Genomic DNA, 18,304 nt, shown 5'->3' on the forward strand with positions numbered 1-18,304 from the left:
AAAGTATTTTTCCTAATGTGACAAACCGAACTAATGCCAGCCTAGCAACATCGGCATCGATACCATTATTAGTTTTTATGAGTTACGATGAATTTAAAACATGTGTCAATATTCTATTAGGCTATTAGGTATATCTCTTTCGATTGCTTTTGAGTGACGATATTTTAATGGTATTATTACCATGGCCGGCCTTGAAGGTGGGCGGGGAGGACCACCGGCCAAGGCCTGATATTTCGAAGGGCACGTTATTTTTTAAAAAAATTCCGATATGTATATGTAAAAATAAATAAATTAATAGGGTATACCCATACAAACACCAACATAGGCCCACTTACAAAACTATTTTTATGGTTTAGATTAGTTATTAGCCCATTGGCATTAGGTTTAGACCTTTAGTGAGCCCAATACTCAATTTCGTTAAGGCCTAAGGGCACGTTTTTTCGAGTTCGAACAGGGTACATGAATTCTCAGGGCCGGCCCTGATTATTACGAACCAAAATGACACCGACCAAAAGTCTACCATTTAGTGTGGTAGGACGCATGGTTCGGTTCAATTATTAGCCTCAATCGAAACCAAAGTCATTGTTTAATCTAATTTTTTAACCAGTCAGTGTTTGGTTAAATGGTTCAGTTTATTTGGTAGGCTTGTCAGTTTCCAGTTCGTATCGGTTCAGTTAGTAACCAAAATCAAATCTGGCTAATATTTTTGCTTATAAATACATGAAATGTAGGCAAAATAAAAGATAAAAATATATGAAAATATGAATGATTCAATTCGGTTAATTTCGGTTAACCAAGGGTACAACAAAGATTGGCAACCCATTTTCAGTTAATTCAGTTATTTTCGATTCGATTTCGTCAGCTTTTGGTTCGGTTTCGATTATTGCTCAAACAATTCAACATACCATGGGAGTGACCCACGGGTTATCCAAAAGCAACCCGAATGGGTTAGTTGCGGGTTAGATCAACGAACCCGTAAGGGCGATGTTTACAGAGTCCCCTGTTGCATTTCATACTCTCGTCTTCTCCGCCTCACTCTCTCTCTCCACCCCTATATCTCTTCGCCCCCAATTCCATTCTCTCTCTACAATCCCCCAAAATCTCCAACAACAACAACAATGTCTTCTTCTCTCCTCCAATCTAGGGTTCCACCACAACTCTCCTTCACTTCATCACTCAACAAATCGCAATGGCGCTTCACCACTCTCCCCGCCGTTACATTCACGCGCCGCGCAAAACACGCAACTGTCAACGCCAAAATCAGAGAGATCTTCATGCCTGCACTCAGCTCCACCATGACCGAGGGCAAAATCGTCTCCTGGATCAAATCAGAAGGTGATGTTCTCTCCAAAGGTGAGTCTGTTGTTGTTGTTGAATCTGATAAAGCTGATATGGATGTTGAAACGTTTTACGATGGAATTTTGGCTGCTATTGTTGTTCCTGAGGGTGAATCGGCTCCTGTTGGAGCTCCGATTGGCCTTTTAGCTGAAACCGAAGCCGAAATTGAAGAAGCTAGGGCTAAAGCCGCTAGTTCTGGCTCTTCTCCGGCTACTCCGCCGCCGGCTGCACCACAGGCTCCGGCTGCTGCGGCTGTGGCTCCAGCTCCGGCTCCAACACCGGTTGCGGCTGCTGCGGTTGCGGATGGACCGAGGAAGATTGTTTCGACGCCGTATGCGAAGAAATTGGCGAAACAGCATAAGGTGGATATTAATAAGGTGGTAGGGACTGGACCGTTTGGGAGGATTACTCCGGCTGATGTGGAAGCTGCTGCTGGAATTGTGCCGGTTAAAAGTGTGGCTCCGGTTGTGGCGGAACCTGTGGCTGCTGCTGCAGCTGCTCCGGTTAAATCGGCACCTGCATTGCCGGATATACCTGGGGCGACTATTGTGCCGTTTACGACGATGCAAGCTGCGGTGTCGAAGAATATGATTGAGAGTTTGTCTGTGCCGACGTTTCGCGTTGGGTATCCTGTTATGACAGATGCGCTTGATGCTCTGTATGCGAAGGTCAAGTTCTGGACTATTCTGATTCTTGTTGTTTGGTCATGTGGTAGTTGTTTTATGATCTGATTGTTTGATTGAATTTGACTGTTGGTTGATTGTGGATGTTTAGGTTAAGTCTAAGGGTGTGACGATGACTGCTTTGCTAGCAAAGGCTGCTGCAATGGCACTTGTTCAACACCCTGTGGTGAATGCAAGTTGTAAGGATGGAAAGAGTTTTACTTATAACAGCAGCATTAATATCGCTGTGGCTGTGGCTATCAATGGCGGTTTGATCACCCCTGTTCTCCAGGATGCTGACAAGGTTTGTTGATGTGTGGTGATTTGATGTGCCTTTTTATGTATCGACTCTGGATCTTAGTTTAAAAAAGCGCGCTTTAAGCTCGCTTAAAGCGTTTTGCAAAACGCTTTATTTGGTCTGAAGCGTCAAAACACGTGAAGCGTTTTGAGGCGAGCTTTAAGCGCGAAGCGGCCATGGTTTGAGGCGACGCCTCGGCCCAATCAGGTGCAAAAACGACGCTCCAGCATAGGTTTTAACGTTGTTTCAACATAAAAAAAAAACGAACAGAGCGTGCCAAAAACCGCCTCACGCAGGCCCCGGTTTTCGCAGCTGCATTCGTGTCCGCAGGACGTGCGGGCACGAGTTCAACCAAATTCCAGTTCAGAAGCTCATTATTGAGTGATGTTGATGGAGATGAATATGTACTTGATTATGATGATTATTGATTAAAGACTGTTTTTATGTTTATGTTTTAAGTGTGTTTCGACTTTAATTTATGTTTTAACTATGTTTTTTATGTGTTAAGTGTGTTTTTTAATCATGTTTTTTTGTTTATTATTGATTAACAAGTAGAATAGGTCATATTGATGTGTATAATATTTTTTTTTATTTTTTTTTATTTTGAGCGCTTCGAATACGTGAAGCTCTCGCTTCGCGCTTGAAGCTTCGCTTAAAGCTTTTGGAACCAAAACGCTTCGGAGCGCCTCGCGCTTTTTTAAACCAAGCTCTGGATACCATTATTTTATCATGTTTGTGCATCAACTTTGTTAAATTTTGGTGGTTGATTTTCTCTTTTTTACTTATAATTGTAGTTGGATCTTTATCTGCTATCTGAGAAGTGGAAGGAGCTTGTGGAGAAAGCACGATCTAAGCAGCTACAGCCCCATGAATACAATTCAGGTAACAACCAAGTTAAATTAGTAATTTGGATCTTGTTTCATCACAAAAACTTGTGAACAAAATGGTATTGAATTATGTGGTTCTGGATGCAGGGACTTTTACTCTCTCCAACTTAGGCATGTTTGGAGTGGATCGCTTTGATGCTATTCTACCACCTGGGCAGGCATGTGTTAACAAATAGTGTGATCTTTTTCAAAACATTTTTCTTTCCAAGTTAGATTTAGTCTTATTAACATGTCTATTTGTTGTAGGGGGCTATTATGGCTGTTGGAGCTTCAAAGCCTACTCCTATTGCTGATAAGGATGGATATTTCAGTGTGAAAAGTCAAATGCTGGTGAGTTTTTCATGTCTTAAATGATGTATTTGATCCATATGATCTTTATTTCAATGACCCTTAGACGAAAAGAAGATCGAATAGAAAAACAACTATCATACGTTATCATAACCCTGTTGGTCTCCTCAATTCTTGGTAGGTGACCTAGATATTTAATCTGACGTGACAGTTGACACTAATCTTTGATGGAATGGGAAAAAGAACTGTTTGGGTTGATGCATTTGCAGTATTAGATTTTGTATGAAGAACTAATATTTTATGAATTAAAGAAAGAAGGATTAAATCTTAACTCCTAAGTTAGAAAATGTCCTTAGCGATAAGAGAATGATGCATTTTCTGTTTGTGTGATGACTCACTAAACGAGAACAGGACCGAAAATATTTCTTAATGTGGGTGTTTCTTCCGTCATTCTATCATAATTTTTTTCCCTTACTTTTATGAAGTTAATTGAGCTGATGAGTATTGTCAAATCCATATCTTGGCCCTTATTTCCTTAGTCTATGTTTTATTTTATTTGACATCCTGTTCGATTTCACTCTGTCTCATTCTCTAGCTCTGTTATAAAAGACTAGTTCATATGTCTTATTTCCTTGTTCATATATTCGCAAAGATGAAGGGAAGTTGAATTGGGATTAACATCTTAAAGAATCACGAGGTTTATTTTCAAGAGGAAAACTTTAGTTTCAGAATTTTTTAAGATAAAGAGGTGGGTAAGGGGTCAAAACGGGTAACTTTTGTAAAAGTCAGTTTGGCCGCAACACTGTTGTTCAAAAATATTTTTAAAGTTTTTAGTAACCTATTAAGTTGTCAGATATGATTATAAAAGTTATATTATTTCAATTATACTTCGACTATATGAATAAACTGATTTTGGAGGTTTTATGCACTAAAAGTACACTTTGGGCACTTTTGACCCATTTCCTTTTTTTTATTTTACCTGCTTGGCCCATTAGAGAAAAACATAACCTGAATATTTTTTTGTCTAAAGTTGTTCCATGTATCAAAGTACCTTGGGTTGGGTGAACCCGTCAATACTTTTTGTCCATATTTTCATTATTTTGTAAATATTTTGTGTATGAAATATGATTAAAAATAGTTTTTTATAACACTTTTGTTTTACAATAATAATAACCTGTGGTGTGCAAACGAATTTGCAGGTTAATGTAACTGCTGATCACAGAATTGTATACGGAGCTGACTTGGCTGCCTTCCTTAAAACCTTTGCAAAGATCGTTCAAGAACCCGATAGCTTGACATTGTAAAATGTTTTGCATAACATGATACGTCATTCGGGTCAATGGTCAATGCAGCTAAGAAAATTGGTTTGCAGGGGTAGCATTGTTTGGTTTTAGCAGATGCCATGTTGTACTTCCATTTTCGTTTCCTTTTTTTTTTTCCTCATTTTCCGGGTATTTTTTTGAGGTGATTTTTGAACAATATCAATAAAGACTTGCACTTACATATGCGCATGTATATGTATCTGTATAGAGACCGATTTTACGTAGATGCCACCAGAACCGCATAACCTTTTAGACTGGAACCGGGCTCTAGTCGTTTTGGTTGGTATGGGTAGGGGTGTAAACGAGCCGAGCCGAGCCCGAGCTCGACTAGGCTCGAGCTCGGCTCGTTAGGTTTATATGAAGCTCGAGCTCGGCTCGTTAGGTTTATATGAAGCTCGAGCTCGAGCTCGGCTCGGTTCGAGCCTACTTTTTTGAGCTCGAGCTCGGCTCGACTCGGCTCGAACTATTTGAGAACAACCTTAAACGAGCTAAAAGCTCGGCTCGAGCTCACTTCAACATCACTTAAATGAGCCAAAGCTCGGCTCTAGCTTGGCTCATCAATGTTATCATCATTATTAATATATTATATATAAAAAATTAAAATTTTATATGGGCTCGTTTAGGCTCGCGAGCCTAAACAAGCTTTGTATTTCAGGCTCGAGCTCGGACTCGATAACAAAACGAGCTCTATTTCAGGCTCGAGCTCGGGCTCGTTAAGGCTCGGCTCGTTCGAGCTATTAACTGAGCCGATCACGAGTAGCTCTCAAGCCTCTGGCCTTGTTTACACCCCTAGGTATGGGTTTTTGAGTTCCAGTTTGACTGGGCTAACAAGTGAATCCAGTTCAATGAATCAAAACATTGCGCATAATGCATTCTATAATAAGAACACTTTTACCTAAAAACAAACTTATTACGTTTATTTAAAAAAAAATCCAAAACCTAAAACCACACTTATTTAAAAAAATCGAAATAAGAATTATCACTTTTTTTTTTACTTTATTTCCAATAGTCAGGAAAACATATCTAATTATCTATTATTTTAAGATTTTGTGCAAAATTAATGTTTTATTTCAATATTCAAGGTATATTAAACTTTTTACATATTTTATTTCTAAAAATGTAGGTATCACATAATCATTATAATAATAAGACACAAGATTGATTGATTGAATTCTGTTATCCTATATATGGAATGGTGTGTGAGGAGGCCCAACACATACTTGAATATTGAATAGAAATATGCAAGTAATGTTGAAACAAAGTAACATATTATGCTTTCCCTAACATGACATCAAGTAGTCCAAAAGGAAGCCTTTAATTGTTGAGAAAGGTGACTTAACCTCCTCATCTTTCTTCTCCTCAAGTTTTCCATCCTCATTCTTCCTCAAATTCGACCTTAAAAACCGCCATTCTTTCTAAATCCATCCAACACACAACCCTCACACGCGTGCATGCGCATGCACATACACATATATAATATAAATCATTAGCCTACAAAAGTTTCCTATATACGTAGATCATTATCGTTATATACGTTGGGGCTAACACCAACAAGTAGCAAATCTTTGGACGTGATGGACGGACAGGCAAGCATTAACTTTTTACAAAGAAGATTAGTTTCGGCATTTGAATCTAGAAAACTAAGATATTCGGCTAATTGGCGTTCTTTTTTGGTGTGTCGGAATTTTGTAGATATGCTGCATGGTGATGAGGGTTAACCTTGATTGCAACTCATGTTGTAGAAAAATGAGGAGAAATATCTTAAACATGAAAGGTAAACATTAGTTTTATGCACTAATGACAGATTACCAATTTTATTTGCATCATATATTAATTCATACATTACAATTACAATGAAGAAATAGAGAAGCACTTGATAGAAAAGCAACAAAATCGGGTCAGCGTGTGTGGGAGGTTTAAACCGGCAGATGTTGCCATCAAGTTAAGGAAAAAGATGAACCGTCGAGTTGAAATTCTTGAAATTGAAGAGTTGCCGGTCCATTATGAAGCAGAACAAGAAGCTCCAATTGTAAATCACTACAAATATTATTAAAACATTAAGCTCTCATAATATAAATTATAAGACTGTGTGTGTAACTGTGTATATACATCATGTAAATAATGTTTCAAGTTTTCGTCCTCAGTGTGATTTCATGGTTTCAAGGCTATCTATACAACTAAACATCATTATACATATATCAGTTAGACAATTCGATCTGATTTAAGTCTTAATACATCTCACTCGCACGTGCAACGTAACTACTTAAACAATTTGTTTTTATACATTTACCATAAATAATGTTTATGTTAAAGCAGTCACATGCCAAGTCAGGTTGAATCAGATTTTGGTTGTCATAACTAACTGCTACAATCAACAAGTTGTGTTCGAGTTGACCTCTTTGATCCGTTTATTTAGAACCGGCCAACCCACTAAAATGTTTAATCTAGTGTTTACAATTCACAAACCCGATTAACTTATTACAACTTAATTACTATCCGTCAACCCGTTTAACATGTTTAGATATTTAAGTTAACAAATTGTAATTAAGCTACACAATTTTAAACATGTACGAGTTTGAATTAACATTTCTAACACAAAAACAAAAATCATTTTCAGATTCAACAATTCAACCCTTCAACCTATCTATTAACATCCTAATGTATCTATTTTATTCATATTATTAGAAACGGATGATGAACAGTACTTCTAGATTTTTTTAATATTATAATCTTTTAAGTTTTCATTATTTTATTATTTTACTACTTTAATTTATATTTTAATGTTTCCTTATCTTATTATTTTAAGTTTTCTCATATAATATTATAGTTTTTTAAGTTTCCATTATTTTATTTAAGTTTTCTCATATAACATTTAAGATAATGTTATAGCAACATTGATGCCCTGGCGATCTCGACGGTATGACGTCGGTATCGGTATCCTTATTATCAGAACCGTTACTGATATTCGTATTTATGGTTTTTGACCGATGTAAAACACATATAAATATTATTTTGGTCATATCGTGACTTTATTTTTTGGGTTTTATCTTTCGCTTGATATACCGAGTGGCGATACCGTACTGATGTCGTAATGAATCGAACCCATACCGAATGAATATCCGCCGCAACGTGCGGGGAATTTAACTAGTTTATATTTATTTATTTACAAATTACAGAAAATTAATAAAATAAAATAAAATAAAAATCAATATCTCATTGGAGCAATACCAATAATGCAAGTCACCCCATGTATCTAACATATACATACAACATATACGTACACAACCCCTATTGATTCTAGGTTTGGCCAAAACATCCATATATTCCCATTCCCAAATCCATCATAAAAACCATTTCTTCAATCTCATTACCCAAATTAACCAAACCTCACCATCAAATCTCTCAACTCTCACACTTTTCCCCAAATCTAAACCCTAACCCTAGGCTTCCGCCATGACCAGCGACACCGAAGAACGCAAACACCGTCGCACCTCCGACGACGAATCGGAAGAACCGTCCAAGCGCCACAAGCACCGTCACCACCACCGTCGCCGCCACCACCGTCATCACAGCCGCAAGCACGACGATATACGCGAGGAGGAAGATGATGAACAGATTACGGACATGCCACCGCCTTCTCTGCCGCCGTTGCCGGTTAATCGGACGGTTGAGTATGATATGGAGGAAGGAGAGATTGTGGAAGAAGACGGTGGTGATGTGGTGGTGAAGAAGGTTGCGGATTCGGATGCTGAGTCTGGAGAAATTGGAGAAATTGAAACGGTCTGTTCGAAACCCTAGCTTGTTGTTTTAACCTAATTTTATTGGTTTTGTTTCGTAATTAACTAATTTACTGTTGGATGCTGAGAAATTGATAGGGATTTGATACAACAGCTTACTCTAATTGCGTATTTGATTGATCTGATTGAGTCGAATTAGGGTTTCGGTTTCTCAGCAGCCAATCATGTTACAACTTTACTCTCTTACATCGTAGATTGCTTAAAAACACTGTTATGATGGTATATGTAATGTAAGTTTACTATTGCATACTCAACAAAAGGACTCGTTTCAATGTTTTTGCAATATAAAAACTTGTAGAGAGAGTCATAGACTCATAGCAAAAATGTTGGTTTTCTGTTTATTTTTTCTTCTCAAGTTTTATTGGTATTATAGAGTCTTTGGTACGTTTGTGGTGCTTACGAATGTCTTAAGATCGTGTTTCCGAGACACAGAAAACGCGATACAAATGTTTCCACCACCAGTTACATCTATCTTCCAGGCCACAGTTAAAAAAGTTTAGGGGTATCTTGAAGACTACTGATGATTTTCAACTGATTTGTAAGAACTGGTGACGTGTCTTGTTCTTTTTTTTCAATCTCTGTTTTTCAGTGTGCTGTCTAACGTTGGTCTTGTAGGATGCTTAGACGTTGTTAATACTCAATGTTTCTCTTGTTGTGTGTTATTTGCAGGGAAAACATGGTGATACGGTAGAGTTTAATCATAGTCTTAGTTTGCCTTTAGATGATGAAAGTAATGGCTCCAAGACTAAGGAGCATAATGATAATGGGCATACAAGAATTGAGTCTAAAAAAGGAAGCAGTAACAGAAAGAGTCATTATGATGATGATTACGAGACAAGGGACCGTAAAAAACCGAATGAAGATTATATGAAAGCTCGTAAAGACTCACCAAGCAAGCACACACATGAAAGAAGACGTGAAGAAGATACTACAACAAGTAGATCCAGGTCTCATGACCACAGTAGGGCCCGTTCTAGGTCTCGATCCCAAAGCATTTCTCGAGGGGCTTCTCGACTTGAGAAACACGAAGATGTTGAGCATTATAGAAGCAAGAAAAGTAGCGGGAATAGCGACGATGAAAGGGCAACTGCACGCATGAAAGATTACAGACATGGGAGCCGAGATGTGGTTAGGGATAAAGAAAGAGAACGTAGTTCTAGTCGTAGCAGACATAGTCTAGATACCCGCGATGCAGATAGAGATAGATATAGAGAGAGGGATTTGAGAGAATTTGAGAGAGAGAGAATGAGAAAAGAGAGAGAAAGGGAAGCGGATAGGGAGAGAGAGAGGGGCATGAGAGAGAGGGATAGGGAAAGGGACATGAGAGAGAGGGATAGGGAAAGGGACATGAGAGAGAGGGATAGGGAAAGGGAAAGGGACATGAGAGATAGGGAGCGGGGGCGAGAAAGAGAGAGGGGAAGACGGGACCGGGAGCGTGGCGTAGATTCAGAGAGAGAAAACAGTAGAAATAGAAGAAGTTATAACTACAATGATGGTGATCGTGACAGGAGCAATGATTACAAACACCATAGACATGAAGAAACTGACTATAGAGATAAATCGAGGAAATATGATCGGCAAAAAGATGATTCCTCCAAAGCTGTAGATGCAGATGCTGAGAAGATTAAAAGGTATTGCTTTTATAGTTTTATTACATATTATTGTTTTGTCAGTTGATGCTCATACATATGTGCTGAAATAAACTTTGCTGTAGAGAGGAGGTTGATGAAGAGGCATATCAAGACAAAAGTGCCTTGCAAGTTGAGGAGGACGATGAAGAAGAAGATTTGAACAGAATAAAGGAAGAGAGTAGAAGACGTATTCAAGCCATTCTTGAAAAGTACAAGACTAAGCCAATGCAGCAGCAGCAGCAGCCACTGCCACCTCAGTTAGTGGATGAAGGTACGTCTTTTTTTAAGCCCCGTGCTGAAATATGATGATTTATGGTTAATTTGATACTCATTTGGCATTGATATCTATTGCTTAAACAGCTAAAGAGAACGTGGAAGAGTCTGTAGGTGCAGCTAATGTAAACTCACGCGATCTTGACGGTCAAGGAGAAGGGTCTGATACTAACATTGGTGACACACCGTTTTCTGTTGGGAGATCACCACCACAAAATGGCAATTCTGGCGTTCAGAGGGCCTCTGGTGCTGGTGGTCTGGGAGAGGGTACCCCAAAGGTGCGTTTTTATTATTTTAATTTAGATTTAAGCAGGCTCTCTATCACTCTAAGCGTACTCATTTATCCTTTAATAACTATTACAGAGTGAGAGATCAAACGGGGATGATATATTTGGTGAATCTCCACCTAGAGCACGTGAAATGGTAAGTTATCTATAGTTATTCAACTCCTTATTCATTAGCTCTGTAACGTTTCAATTAATGATTTTTGTTCCTTTGAAATATACAGAATGAGAGATCAAATGACATGTTCTCTGATGATATATTTGGAGAATCACCAGCTGGAGTGCGAAAATCTGTAAGTCACATGCCATCAATTTTCTTAAATTTTAATAGTGGATTAAATATTTAGTACACTAGTTTTCTGCATGCTCACTTGGTTGTTGTGCTTGCAGGGAAAGGGTGACGGTTTGACCGTTCAGAGAAGTGGTCTTCAGGATAACTGGGATGATGCAGAAGGTTACTACAGTAAGTATCATAATTTACTTTTCATTTCACATTATAATAGTGTATATATCAATTTAGATTTAAAATTTACATTATGTTCTCCCTGCAGGTTACCGTTTCGGGGAAATACTTGATGGTAGGTATGAAGTTATCGCTGCTCATGGTAAAGGTGTCTTTTCAACAGTGGTTCGTGCTAAAGATCTCAAAGCTGGATCTAATGATCCAGAAGAAGTAGCTATAAAAATCATACGCAACAATGATAAAATGTAAGCAATGATAGAATTCATAATCTTTATATCCAATTATGCACTTAAGTATAAAGTGTTGATCGGTTTTATCGATTTATCTGGTTTAAACAGGTATAAAGCTGGTTTAGAAGAGTTGGTGATACTGAAGAAATTAGTCGGTGCTGATTTGGAGGACAGGCGTCATTGCGTTCGGTTTCTTTCCAGTTTCAAGTACCGGAATCATCTTTGTTTAGTTTTTGAATCTCTTCATATGAATCTTCGTGAAGTGTTAAAGAAGTTTGGTCGTAATATTGGTCTGAAATTAACTGCTGTACGGGCTTATGGTAAACAGCTTTTCATTGCTCTAAAACATCTTAGAAACTGTGGAGTCCTTCATACAGACATCAAGCCTGATAACATGCTGGTTAGTACTTCTTAACTTTTTTATTATCATCTATTTTTTCTTTGTTTTATTATAATGTTGTAGTACTCCTTCATACATTCTAACTTAGTATGATAATCAGGTCAATGACGCCAAGAATGTTCTAAAGCTTTGTGACTTTGGGAATGCTATGTTTGCTGGGAAAAACGAGATCACACCGTACCTCGTGAGTCGGTTTTATCGTGCCCCTGAAATAAGTAAGCACTATAATTATGATAATTTATCATAGAGTAAAGTACACGGATGGTCCCTGTGGTTGACCACAATTTTGGATTTCGTCCCTAGCTTTCCAAAACTACACGGATGGTCCCTGTGGTTTGCGCTTTGTAACACACATAGTCTTCAAAAGTACATGGATGGTCCCTGTGGTTTGCAGTTTTTAACACATTTAGTCCATATCTTGGACCTGCTGAAACCTTTAGATTTGTTAGCTGGGGACTAAATGCGTTACAAAGGGCAAACCACAGGGACCATCAGGGTACTTTTGATACGCTGGGGACCAAATCTAAAATTTTAGTTAATCACAGGGACCATTTGTGTACTTTACTTATCATTATATTTTACTATGCCATTTGTTGACTAGTCAAACATTGTATAATGCAGTTTTAGGGTTGACTTATGATCATCCTGTTGATATGTGGTCTGTCGGTTGCTGTTTGTTCGAGCTTTATACCGGGAAAGTTCTGTTCCCAGGTGCTACAAACAACGATATGCTTCGCCTTCACATGGAACTGAAAGGCTCTTTCCCTAAAAAGATGCTCCGAAAGGTGAGTTGTATATACATATATATTTGTATGAAAAAATGTTACTTATGATTTAGTGTTTTTATGGGCGCTTTTTTTGTAGGGAGCATTTACGGAACTTCATTTCGATCAAGATCTTAACTTTGTTGCTATAGAAGAGGACCCTGTTACCAAGAAGGTAAAAACTAAAAATAAGTAGTTTTGTGGTTAATTATTTAATCTATATTATTAATAATATAATTGTTTAATTGAATTTTCAGACTGTAAAAAGGCTGGTTAATATGAAGGCAAAAGACATTGGTTCAATAGTTACGGGCTCACCTGGGGAGGATCCGAAGATGTTAGCCAACTTTAAGGATCTTTTAGAGAAGATATTTATATTAGATCCCGATAAGAGGCTAACGGTGCAGCAGGCACTGAGTCATCCATTCATCACGGGCAAGTGACAATGATGCTGACTGAGAGAATATCAATTATGATCTTAATTTCATTTGTTTTTCTCTAATCATTGGACATTTATCTGTCTTTATCTATATGTCGGTGGCTTAAGACGTTTGGATACAGTTCCTGACATGGCCCAAGTCAGCAGTTGACCTCGTGGCGGTGGAATGTGTTCTGTTGATCTGTTCTATTGTAAGATAACTCGCCACATGGCGTTTTCTTCTCTTGTACTCATTCTTAATGGTGGGCATTAAGGAATAACTTGTTTCCAGTTTCGTTTTCTTCGCTTTACTTTGTATATTGAACAATATCTCTTCTTTCAACCGTATCTGGATAATTTGTAGAAGTCTTGTTTTTAATTTTTCCATTTTGCGGTTTTCTTTGTTTCTTATGATGATGTGTTGTTAGTTGTTACTTCATCTTTTGATGAACATTATTACTACACTAAAGATTTTATGAGTCTAATTTATTTTTTCATTCAGGAAGCTCCCAGTGCTATGAAGCGCCACCTGGCAATGCTTTAGATCTTTAATGGCACTCTGGAGAAGGTATCTTGGTTTTGTCTGTTTGGCGTTTCTTATTGTGACAAGTTATGATTTTAAAGTCAGAAAGTCTTTCTGATTGTAGGATATATAGGTGTGCCGATTTAGATATCACATAGCTAGTTAGTTAGTTAGTTAGTTACGCAATGAAATCTATATTCTAATGAATCTCTATTCCACCTGATTCATGGTTTGGTCACTCTGGATGATGATCATGCATGGACGCGATTGTGCTGGAGCTTTGAAGCATGATTACATTCGGTGAGCGATCCTGTCCACCTTTGCTGTTTTCATACCAGAAATTACTTCAAAGTTAGTATATGTTCTTACGTATTTTTCTTAATTTTGTCATGCAGGGTACAGTCTGTCAGGTTCTTCAACTTCTGTAAGTATAGATGTTCCTTCCCTCATTGTGAACGTGCATCTGCTAGTGATACACACACTCAGCATTGAATTTTAGCTCATTAGTAGATAGAAAATGTAAGTTGAGTTAGCCTATAAAGCATACTAGAGGTGGCAAAATAGACAGGTCTGGTTTTGGGTCCTTTTAGAAAGGAAGCCGGGTAAAAAATGGGTTGGGTTGACGTGCTTGTCTTTCAATGACGCAGCATTTAAAATTTTATCATAATCAGTCACTACTAGGTTCTTTTTTGCCTCCTTTTAAAGGTTTATTAGGGTAGAATAATTAGGTGAGGGATAACATGTGGTTTTTATTAGGGTAGAATAATTATTTTTTCCAAGAAACTTTATAAAGTCGTACGATTTGTTATAAAAGGTATTTGCTGATGTAGACGCCACTTATCAACTTATGTTTGCAAGTATGTAACCTGTGTTCAAGTCGTTAGAAGTTGCTAGCCAATTGAAGTTATGTTAATTGTTGCTATGATTGATAAAAAGATGAAAGCAGGGTACTATTTACAACCATTATATTACAGAATAGTAATTAACTTTGATTGGTCAATTTTTAATTCTAGTATTTTGTGCATATTATCTATAATCATTGAATAAAGTGTGAAATAAAGTTAGTTATTTGTTTATTAAGTGTTTATATAATACTTTAATTCAAAAGTGTTTTGTATATATTATTATAGTTCAATTTAATTTAATGATATAAAAACATATTTTTTAAAAATATTTGACTTTTTTTTCCTTTTTTATTTTTAGTCTTTTTCTATCATAGCCATTCGCAAATCGTAAGTCTTACTTTTTTTTAGAATTTTTTAATTAGCTTTTCTATTTTCTTTCCTTTTTATTTAAATCTCAAAATACATCAGTACGATGATCTAATTTTACTTACGCTTCCATATAAATTGTCAGACTATATTTTGGGTTTTTTTTTTTCCTTATGGTACCTATAGCGAGTGTCATTACCATAACGAACTGAACGTATATTTATCGAATTCCCGCGCAGCAGCGCGCGGGTAACATAGTTGTCAATAGCAATCGCTATAGCGCGCTACGTAGCGTATAGGTCTAGTGTCGCTATTAGGGTTGTAGCGATGGATAGCGAGTAGCAACACTTTAGTTTTTTTTGTTTTTTTTTATTATAAATAACAATTAAATATAGCTATAAATAGCTGGATTTTAGGTTTTTGTTAAATACACATGTAAAATAGCATATAAACCGGGGTATTTTTATATAACATACATATACATTTTTTTTCTAGTGTATCGCTATTTATAAAATAGCCCCCGCTATTTATCGCTATTCGCTATGTAGCATATAGATCCTTTATCGCTATTTGTCGCTATTCGTCATTAACAACTATGGCGGGTAATTTCACTAGTTATTACAGAGTTAATTGCTGTTTTCGTCCCTGTGTTCAGTCCTTTGGTTTAAAAATTCGATTTCAGTCCCTGTGGTTTCACTTTTGTAACCATTTCAGTCCATGCGGTTTTACTTTCGTAACCCATTCAATCCATTTATTTTGGTAGTACAGGCTGAAATGGTTACGTGGTGGACTGATCAGACTTTTAGTATTTTATATACTAGAAAACCCACATGATAATGAGTTAAAACTATTTCTGTTGGGGCAAATTGGTAATTTTGTGTCTGGAGGGTAAGATTGTTTGGAAGATGAGCGTGTCAATAGACAGTTTTGAGTTAGCCCAACACAACCCATTTTAACCCGCACCAAAACCAATTATTTTGGTTCATATGCTGTGGACTTGATTATTGTGATGCCTGGTTTGTTTTTATTTTATTTTCCGGCGCAAAAATGTGCAGAATGTTTTTTTTTTCTTTCGGTTATGTATATGAAGAATGAGAAATAGCAGGTTTGCAGATCATGTTGTGCAGAATGTTATGTTCTCATTTGTTTTTTCCAGTCATGCTCATTTTTTCTTTTTTTTTTTCCTTCCATTTTTTAAACCAAAGTAATATATATTTTCTGAGTGCTATATAAGCTGTGTTTTACATTTTTTAAATTTTAATATTGAAGGTTATTATGTGAATATGCTCGTAAATTTTTTGCAAATATGTCTACATTCTGAATTAACATGTTTTGTGTGTAATACTGTAATGTTTGTTTTATCAAATTTGGAATTGATTACACCAAGTTACACTAACACATATATATTATCCAGTTTTAAAACTATATAATGGAAATATTATGTTAGAAAGCATAAAGCCTAAAGTCTTAATATTATAGAGTTATAAAAATTATAAGTGTTGTTAAAAATTGGTGTGTAAAAGATTGATTTTAACGAAATATTTTTTTTTCTACTTTCAAGCTAGTTTTATAAACAAGCTTACAATTGTGTTTAAAGTAATTGCTTCATTTATAGTTGTTTTATCATTGTTATCATGCTTACTAATATAGTAATATCCTTGTATTCTACCCTTTATTTCTTTTAATTAATTTATGTACAATTTAAGTTACGTATTTAAAATTACTTGATGCAAAATACTCGTCAAAAAATCTGATCGAGACACCATTATCTTAGAAGGCAAGGTCATGATGATATTTTTAATATTAGAAGTGCTTTTAGTTTCAAAAATGATACCAATAAGGATGTTTTCATTTATTTATTTAATTTTGTTTATTAGTTTGTAGTTTTTTATTTTAATTAACTTATATGTAGTTTTTATTTTTCTTTTTCAATTAATCTATTTGTAATTTTTTTTCTTTTTTATTTAATTAACGTTCTATGTTTTTCTTTTTTGGTCTACTCGCTATATGATTTTTTCTTCATTTTTAACTAACTACAAATAGAAAACAAAAAAAAAAAAGTTAAAGCTTATAACTTGATGGTGTTAATTTCAAATACAAGTGAACATAAATTTGTTAAGTGAAGTTTATTCACTGGTGGTGCTGGTATAAAATGACAGTTAAAAGAAATATATCAAAACAGGTTTAGGTAGCCACACTATGTCGGTCTTTTTCCGTTCTTCCTACAAATACCACACTATGGCGGTCTTTTTCCATTCTTGCTACAAATACCACACTATGTTGGTCTTTTTCCTTCTTTGATGTTTATTCCCTTTCGTAGCCTTGTTGAGCGACAGCGACTTTTAATTCCGTGTTAGATCTGAAGTGGAAGGAATCCTTTAGTGGATGATTTGTGTGGCCAATATGCTCTTACTGTAAAGTTAGCACTTGGGTCTTGCATGCTAGAAACCGATCTCGAGGCTCGAGAAGCCAAATTATGCATATGTACTATTCTCGATTCCTTGGATCCACATCTTACTCGGCTTTGTCAATTTTGGTTTATACATTCGCCTCACACCCGTTTTGTATTACGGTTTTCTGATTCATTCTGATAAAAAGTACATGAAGTTGTGATTGGATACGATCTGATGCATAAATGGTTTGATGTTATATGATATATGATGCATTATGATGCGTTATGTGAAAACCTAAACTCGTCTAACATGTCGAATGTAAAGGTTTGATGTTTTATATCTGGTGCATTACGAGAAATCAAATTACAGTTGTTAATTGAATCAACATAAAATCAAGCTGAATGCAAGAATATGTTAAATGCACAAACGTGGAGATAAATACCATATCAGACCACATAAAATGACTGAATCGTGGAGACAGGCGAATCAACACAAAATCCCTATTTTGAACTGTGGAGATAAACGGATCAACACAAAATCCTTGTTTTGAATTTATAAACGGATCAACGCAAAATTGTTGAAGGAATCGTTAACATCATTGAACCACAAAGTTGGAACGCCCGATAAAATCAAGAACCTGATGAAAATGACGGAAATCGCCTGTTGATGGCAAGTTGCCTGTGAAAATTGCTCTGATGAGAATATATCCCAAATGAGAGTTGTTGATGAAAATTGCTAATGGTGGATACTAGAAAGTCACTGAGCTATGGAAGAGTTGGTTTTACTTATTAGTTTTCACCCATTTTGGTCATTGTTCAAATCGTCCATTGTAGTAGATAAGAAGAGTTGTATTGTCTTTGAGAGAGAGTGTTGCTAAGGTGAGAAAATAGAAAAAATTAAGAAATTGTTTTTTTTTTCTTTATGCTATTTGTGGTTGTGAATGTGAGACAATAATGTGTTACCTTTCTTGTCTTTAAAGGTTAAAAAATTACCCACAGTAACTTATGAGAACATGTGGTATGGTAGCATGGAGAATGGTGTGATGGTGTGGTATGACGTGGCTAAAACCCACGTCGTGATATACCAAGTCATATGCGTGTGCACCTCTGTATATATAACAAA

General features: G+C 36.4%; 3 protein-coding genes across 18 annotated transcripts; all 3 read left to right on the forward strand.

The window, feature by feature from the left end:
* The first annotated feature begins 966 nt into the window (after window positions 1-966).
* On the forward strand, window positions 967-5,019 carry LOC110927293 (dihydrolipoyllysine-residue acetyltransferase component 4 of pyruvate dehydrogenase complex, chloroplastic). Its single transcript, XM_022170960.2, has 6 exons — window positions 967-2,006; window positions 2,113-2,304; window positions 3,093-3,180; window positions 3,273-3,343; window positions 3,432-3,515; window positions 4,673-5,019. The coding sequence occupies exons 1-6, from the start codon at window positions 1,119-1,121 to the stop codon at window positions 4,775-4,777; spliced, it is 1,428 nt and encodes a 475-aa protein (XP_022026652.1). The 5' UTR covers window positions 967-1,118; the 3' UTR covers window positions 4,778-5,019.
* A 1,044-nt stretch (window positions 5,020-6,063) lies between these two features.
* LOC110870839 lies at window positions 6,064-6,991 on the forward strand. Of its 2 annotated transcripts, none has more exons than XM_035976439.1 (3): window positions 6,064-6,381; window positions 6,488-6,569; window positions 6,661-6,991. In XM_035976439.1, exons 1-3 carry the CDS (start codon window positions 6,370-6,372, stop codon window positions 6,846-6,848), a joined length of 282 nt encoding a protein of 93 aa, XP_035832332.1. In that variant the 5' UTR covers window positions 6,064-6,369; the 3' UTR covers window positions 6,849-6,991. The 2 variants fall into 2 exon arrangements, with proteins under 2 accessions (XP_035832332.1, XP_021975642.1); XM_022119950.2 differs by having other exon boundaries at window positions 6,155-6,381; window positions 6,655-6,991.
* A 1,086-nt stretch (window positions 6,992-8,077) lies between these two features.
* Window positions 8,078-18,099, forward strand: LOC110872101 (serine/threonine-protein kinase prpf4B). Of its 15 annotated transcripts, none has more exons than XR_004864686.1 (18): window positions 8,078-8,575; window positions 9,262-10,223; window positions 10,307-10,494; window positions 10,584-10,774; window positions 10,860-10,919; window positions 11,005-11,073; window positions 11,171-11,243; window positions 11,332-11,488; window positions 11,582-11,873; window positions 11,974-12,088; window positions 12,495-12,658; window positions 12,738-12,812; window positions 12,895-13,072; window positions 13,185-13,267; window positions 13,558-13,623; window positions 13,865-13,878; window positions 13,974-14,002; window positions 17,110-18,099. XR_004864686.1 is itself a non-coding variant. In XM_035976441.1 (17 exons), the coding sequence occupies exons 1-15, from the start codon at window positions 8,249-8,251 to the stop codon at window positions 13,597-13,599; spliced, it is 2,976 nt and encodes a 991-aa protein (XP_035832334.1). In that variant the 5' UTR covers window positions 8,078-8,248; the 3' UTR covers window positions 13,600-13,623; window positions 13,865-13,878; window positions 13,974-15,942. The 15 variants fall into 15 exon arrangements, 5 of the variants coding, with proteins under 5 accessions (XP_035832334.1, XP_035832333.1, XP_035832335.1 ...); XR_004864687.1 differs by having other exon boundaries at window positions 17,147-18,099; XR_004864690.1 differs by having other exon boundaries at window positions 13,562-13,623.
* Window positions 18,100-18,304: the final 205 nt, after the last annotated feature.

Source organism: Helianthus annuus, chromosome 8, assembly GCF_002127325.2.
Source record: "Helianthus annuus cultivar XRQ/B chromosome 8, HanXRQr2.0-SUNRISE, whole genome shotgun sequence".
Classification (NCBI taxonomy): Eukaryota; Viridiplantae; Streptophyta; class Magnoliopsida; order Asterales; family Asteraceae; genus Helianthus; species Helianthus annuus.

Coding starts and splice junctions, on each gene's coding strand:
- LOC110927293 (XM_022170960.2), top strand. CDS start 1,119: ATGTCTTCTTCTCTCCTCCAATCTAGGGTTCCACCACAACTCTCCTTC. Junction 2,305..3,092: donor TTCTCCAGGATGCTGACAAG/GTTTGTTGATGT, acceptor TTATAATTGTAG/TTGGATCTTTATCTGCTATC. Junction 3,516..4,672: donor GTGTGAAAAGTCAAATGCTG/GTGAGTTTTTCA, acceptor ACGAATTTGCAG/GTTAATGTAACTGCTGATCA.
- LOC110870839 (XM_022119950.2), top strand. Junction 6,570..6,654: donor AAATATCTTAAACATGAAAG/GTAAACATTAGT, acceptor ATTACAATGAAG/AAATAGAGAAGCACTTGATA.
- LOC110872101 (XM_035976440.1), top strand. CDS start 8,249: ATGACCAGCGACACCGAAGAACGCAAACACCGTCGCACCTCCGACGAC. Junction 10,775..10,859: donor TGGGAGAGGGTACCCCAAAG/GTGCGTTTTTAT, acceptor TAACTATTACAG/AGTGAGAGATCAAACGGGGA. Junction 11,074..11,170: donor CAGCTGGAGTGCGAAAATCT/GTAAGTCACATG, acceptor TTGTGCTTGCAG/GGAAAGGGTGACGGTTTGAC.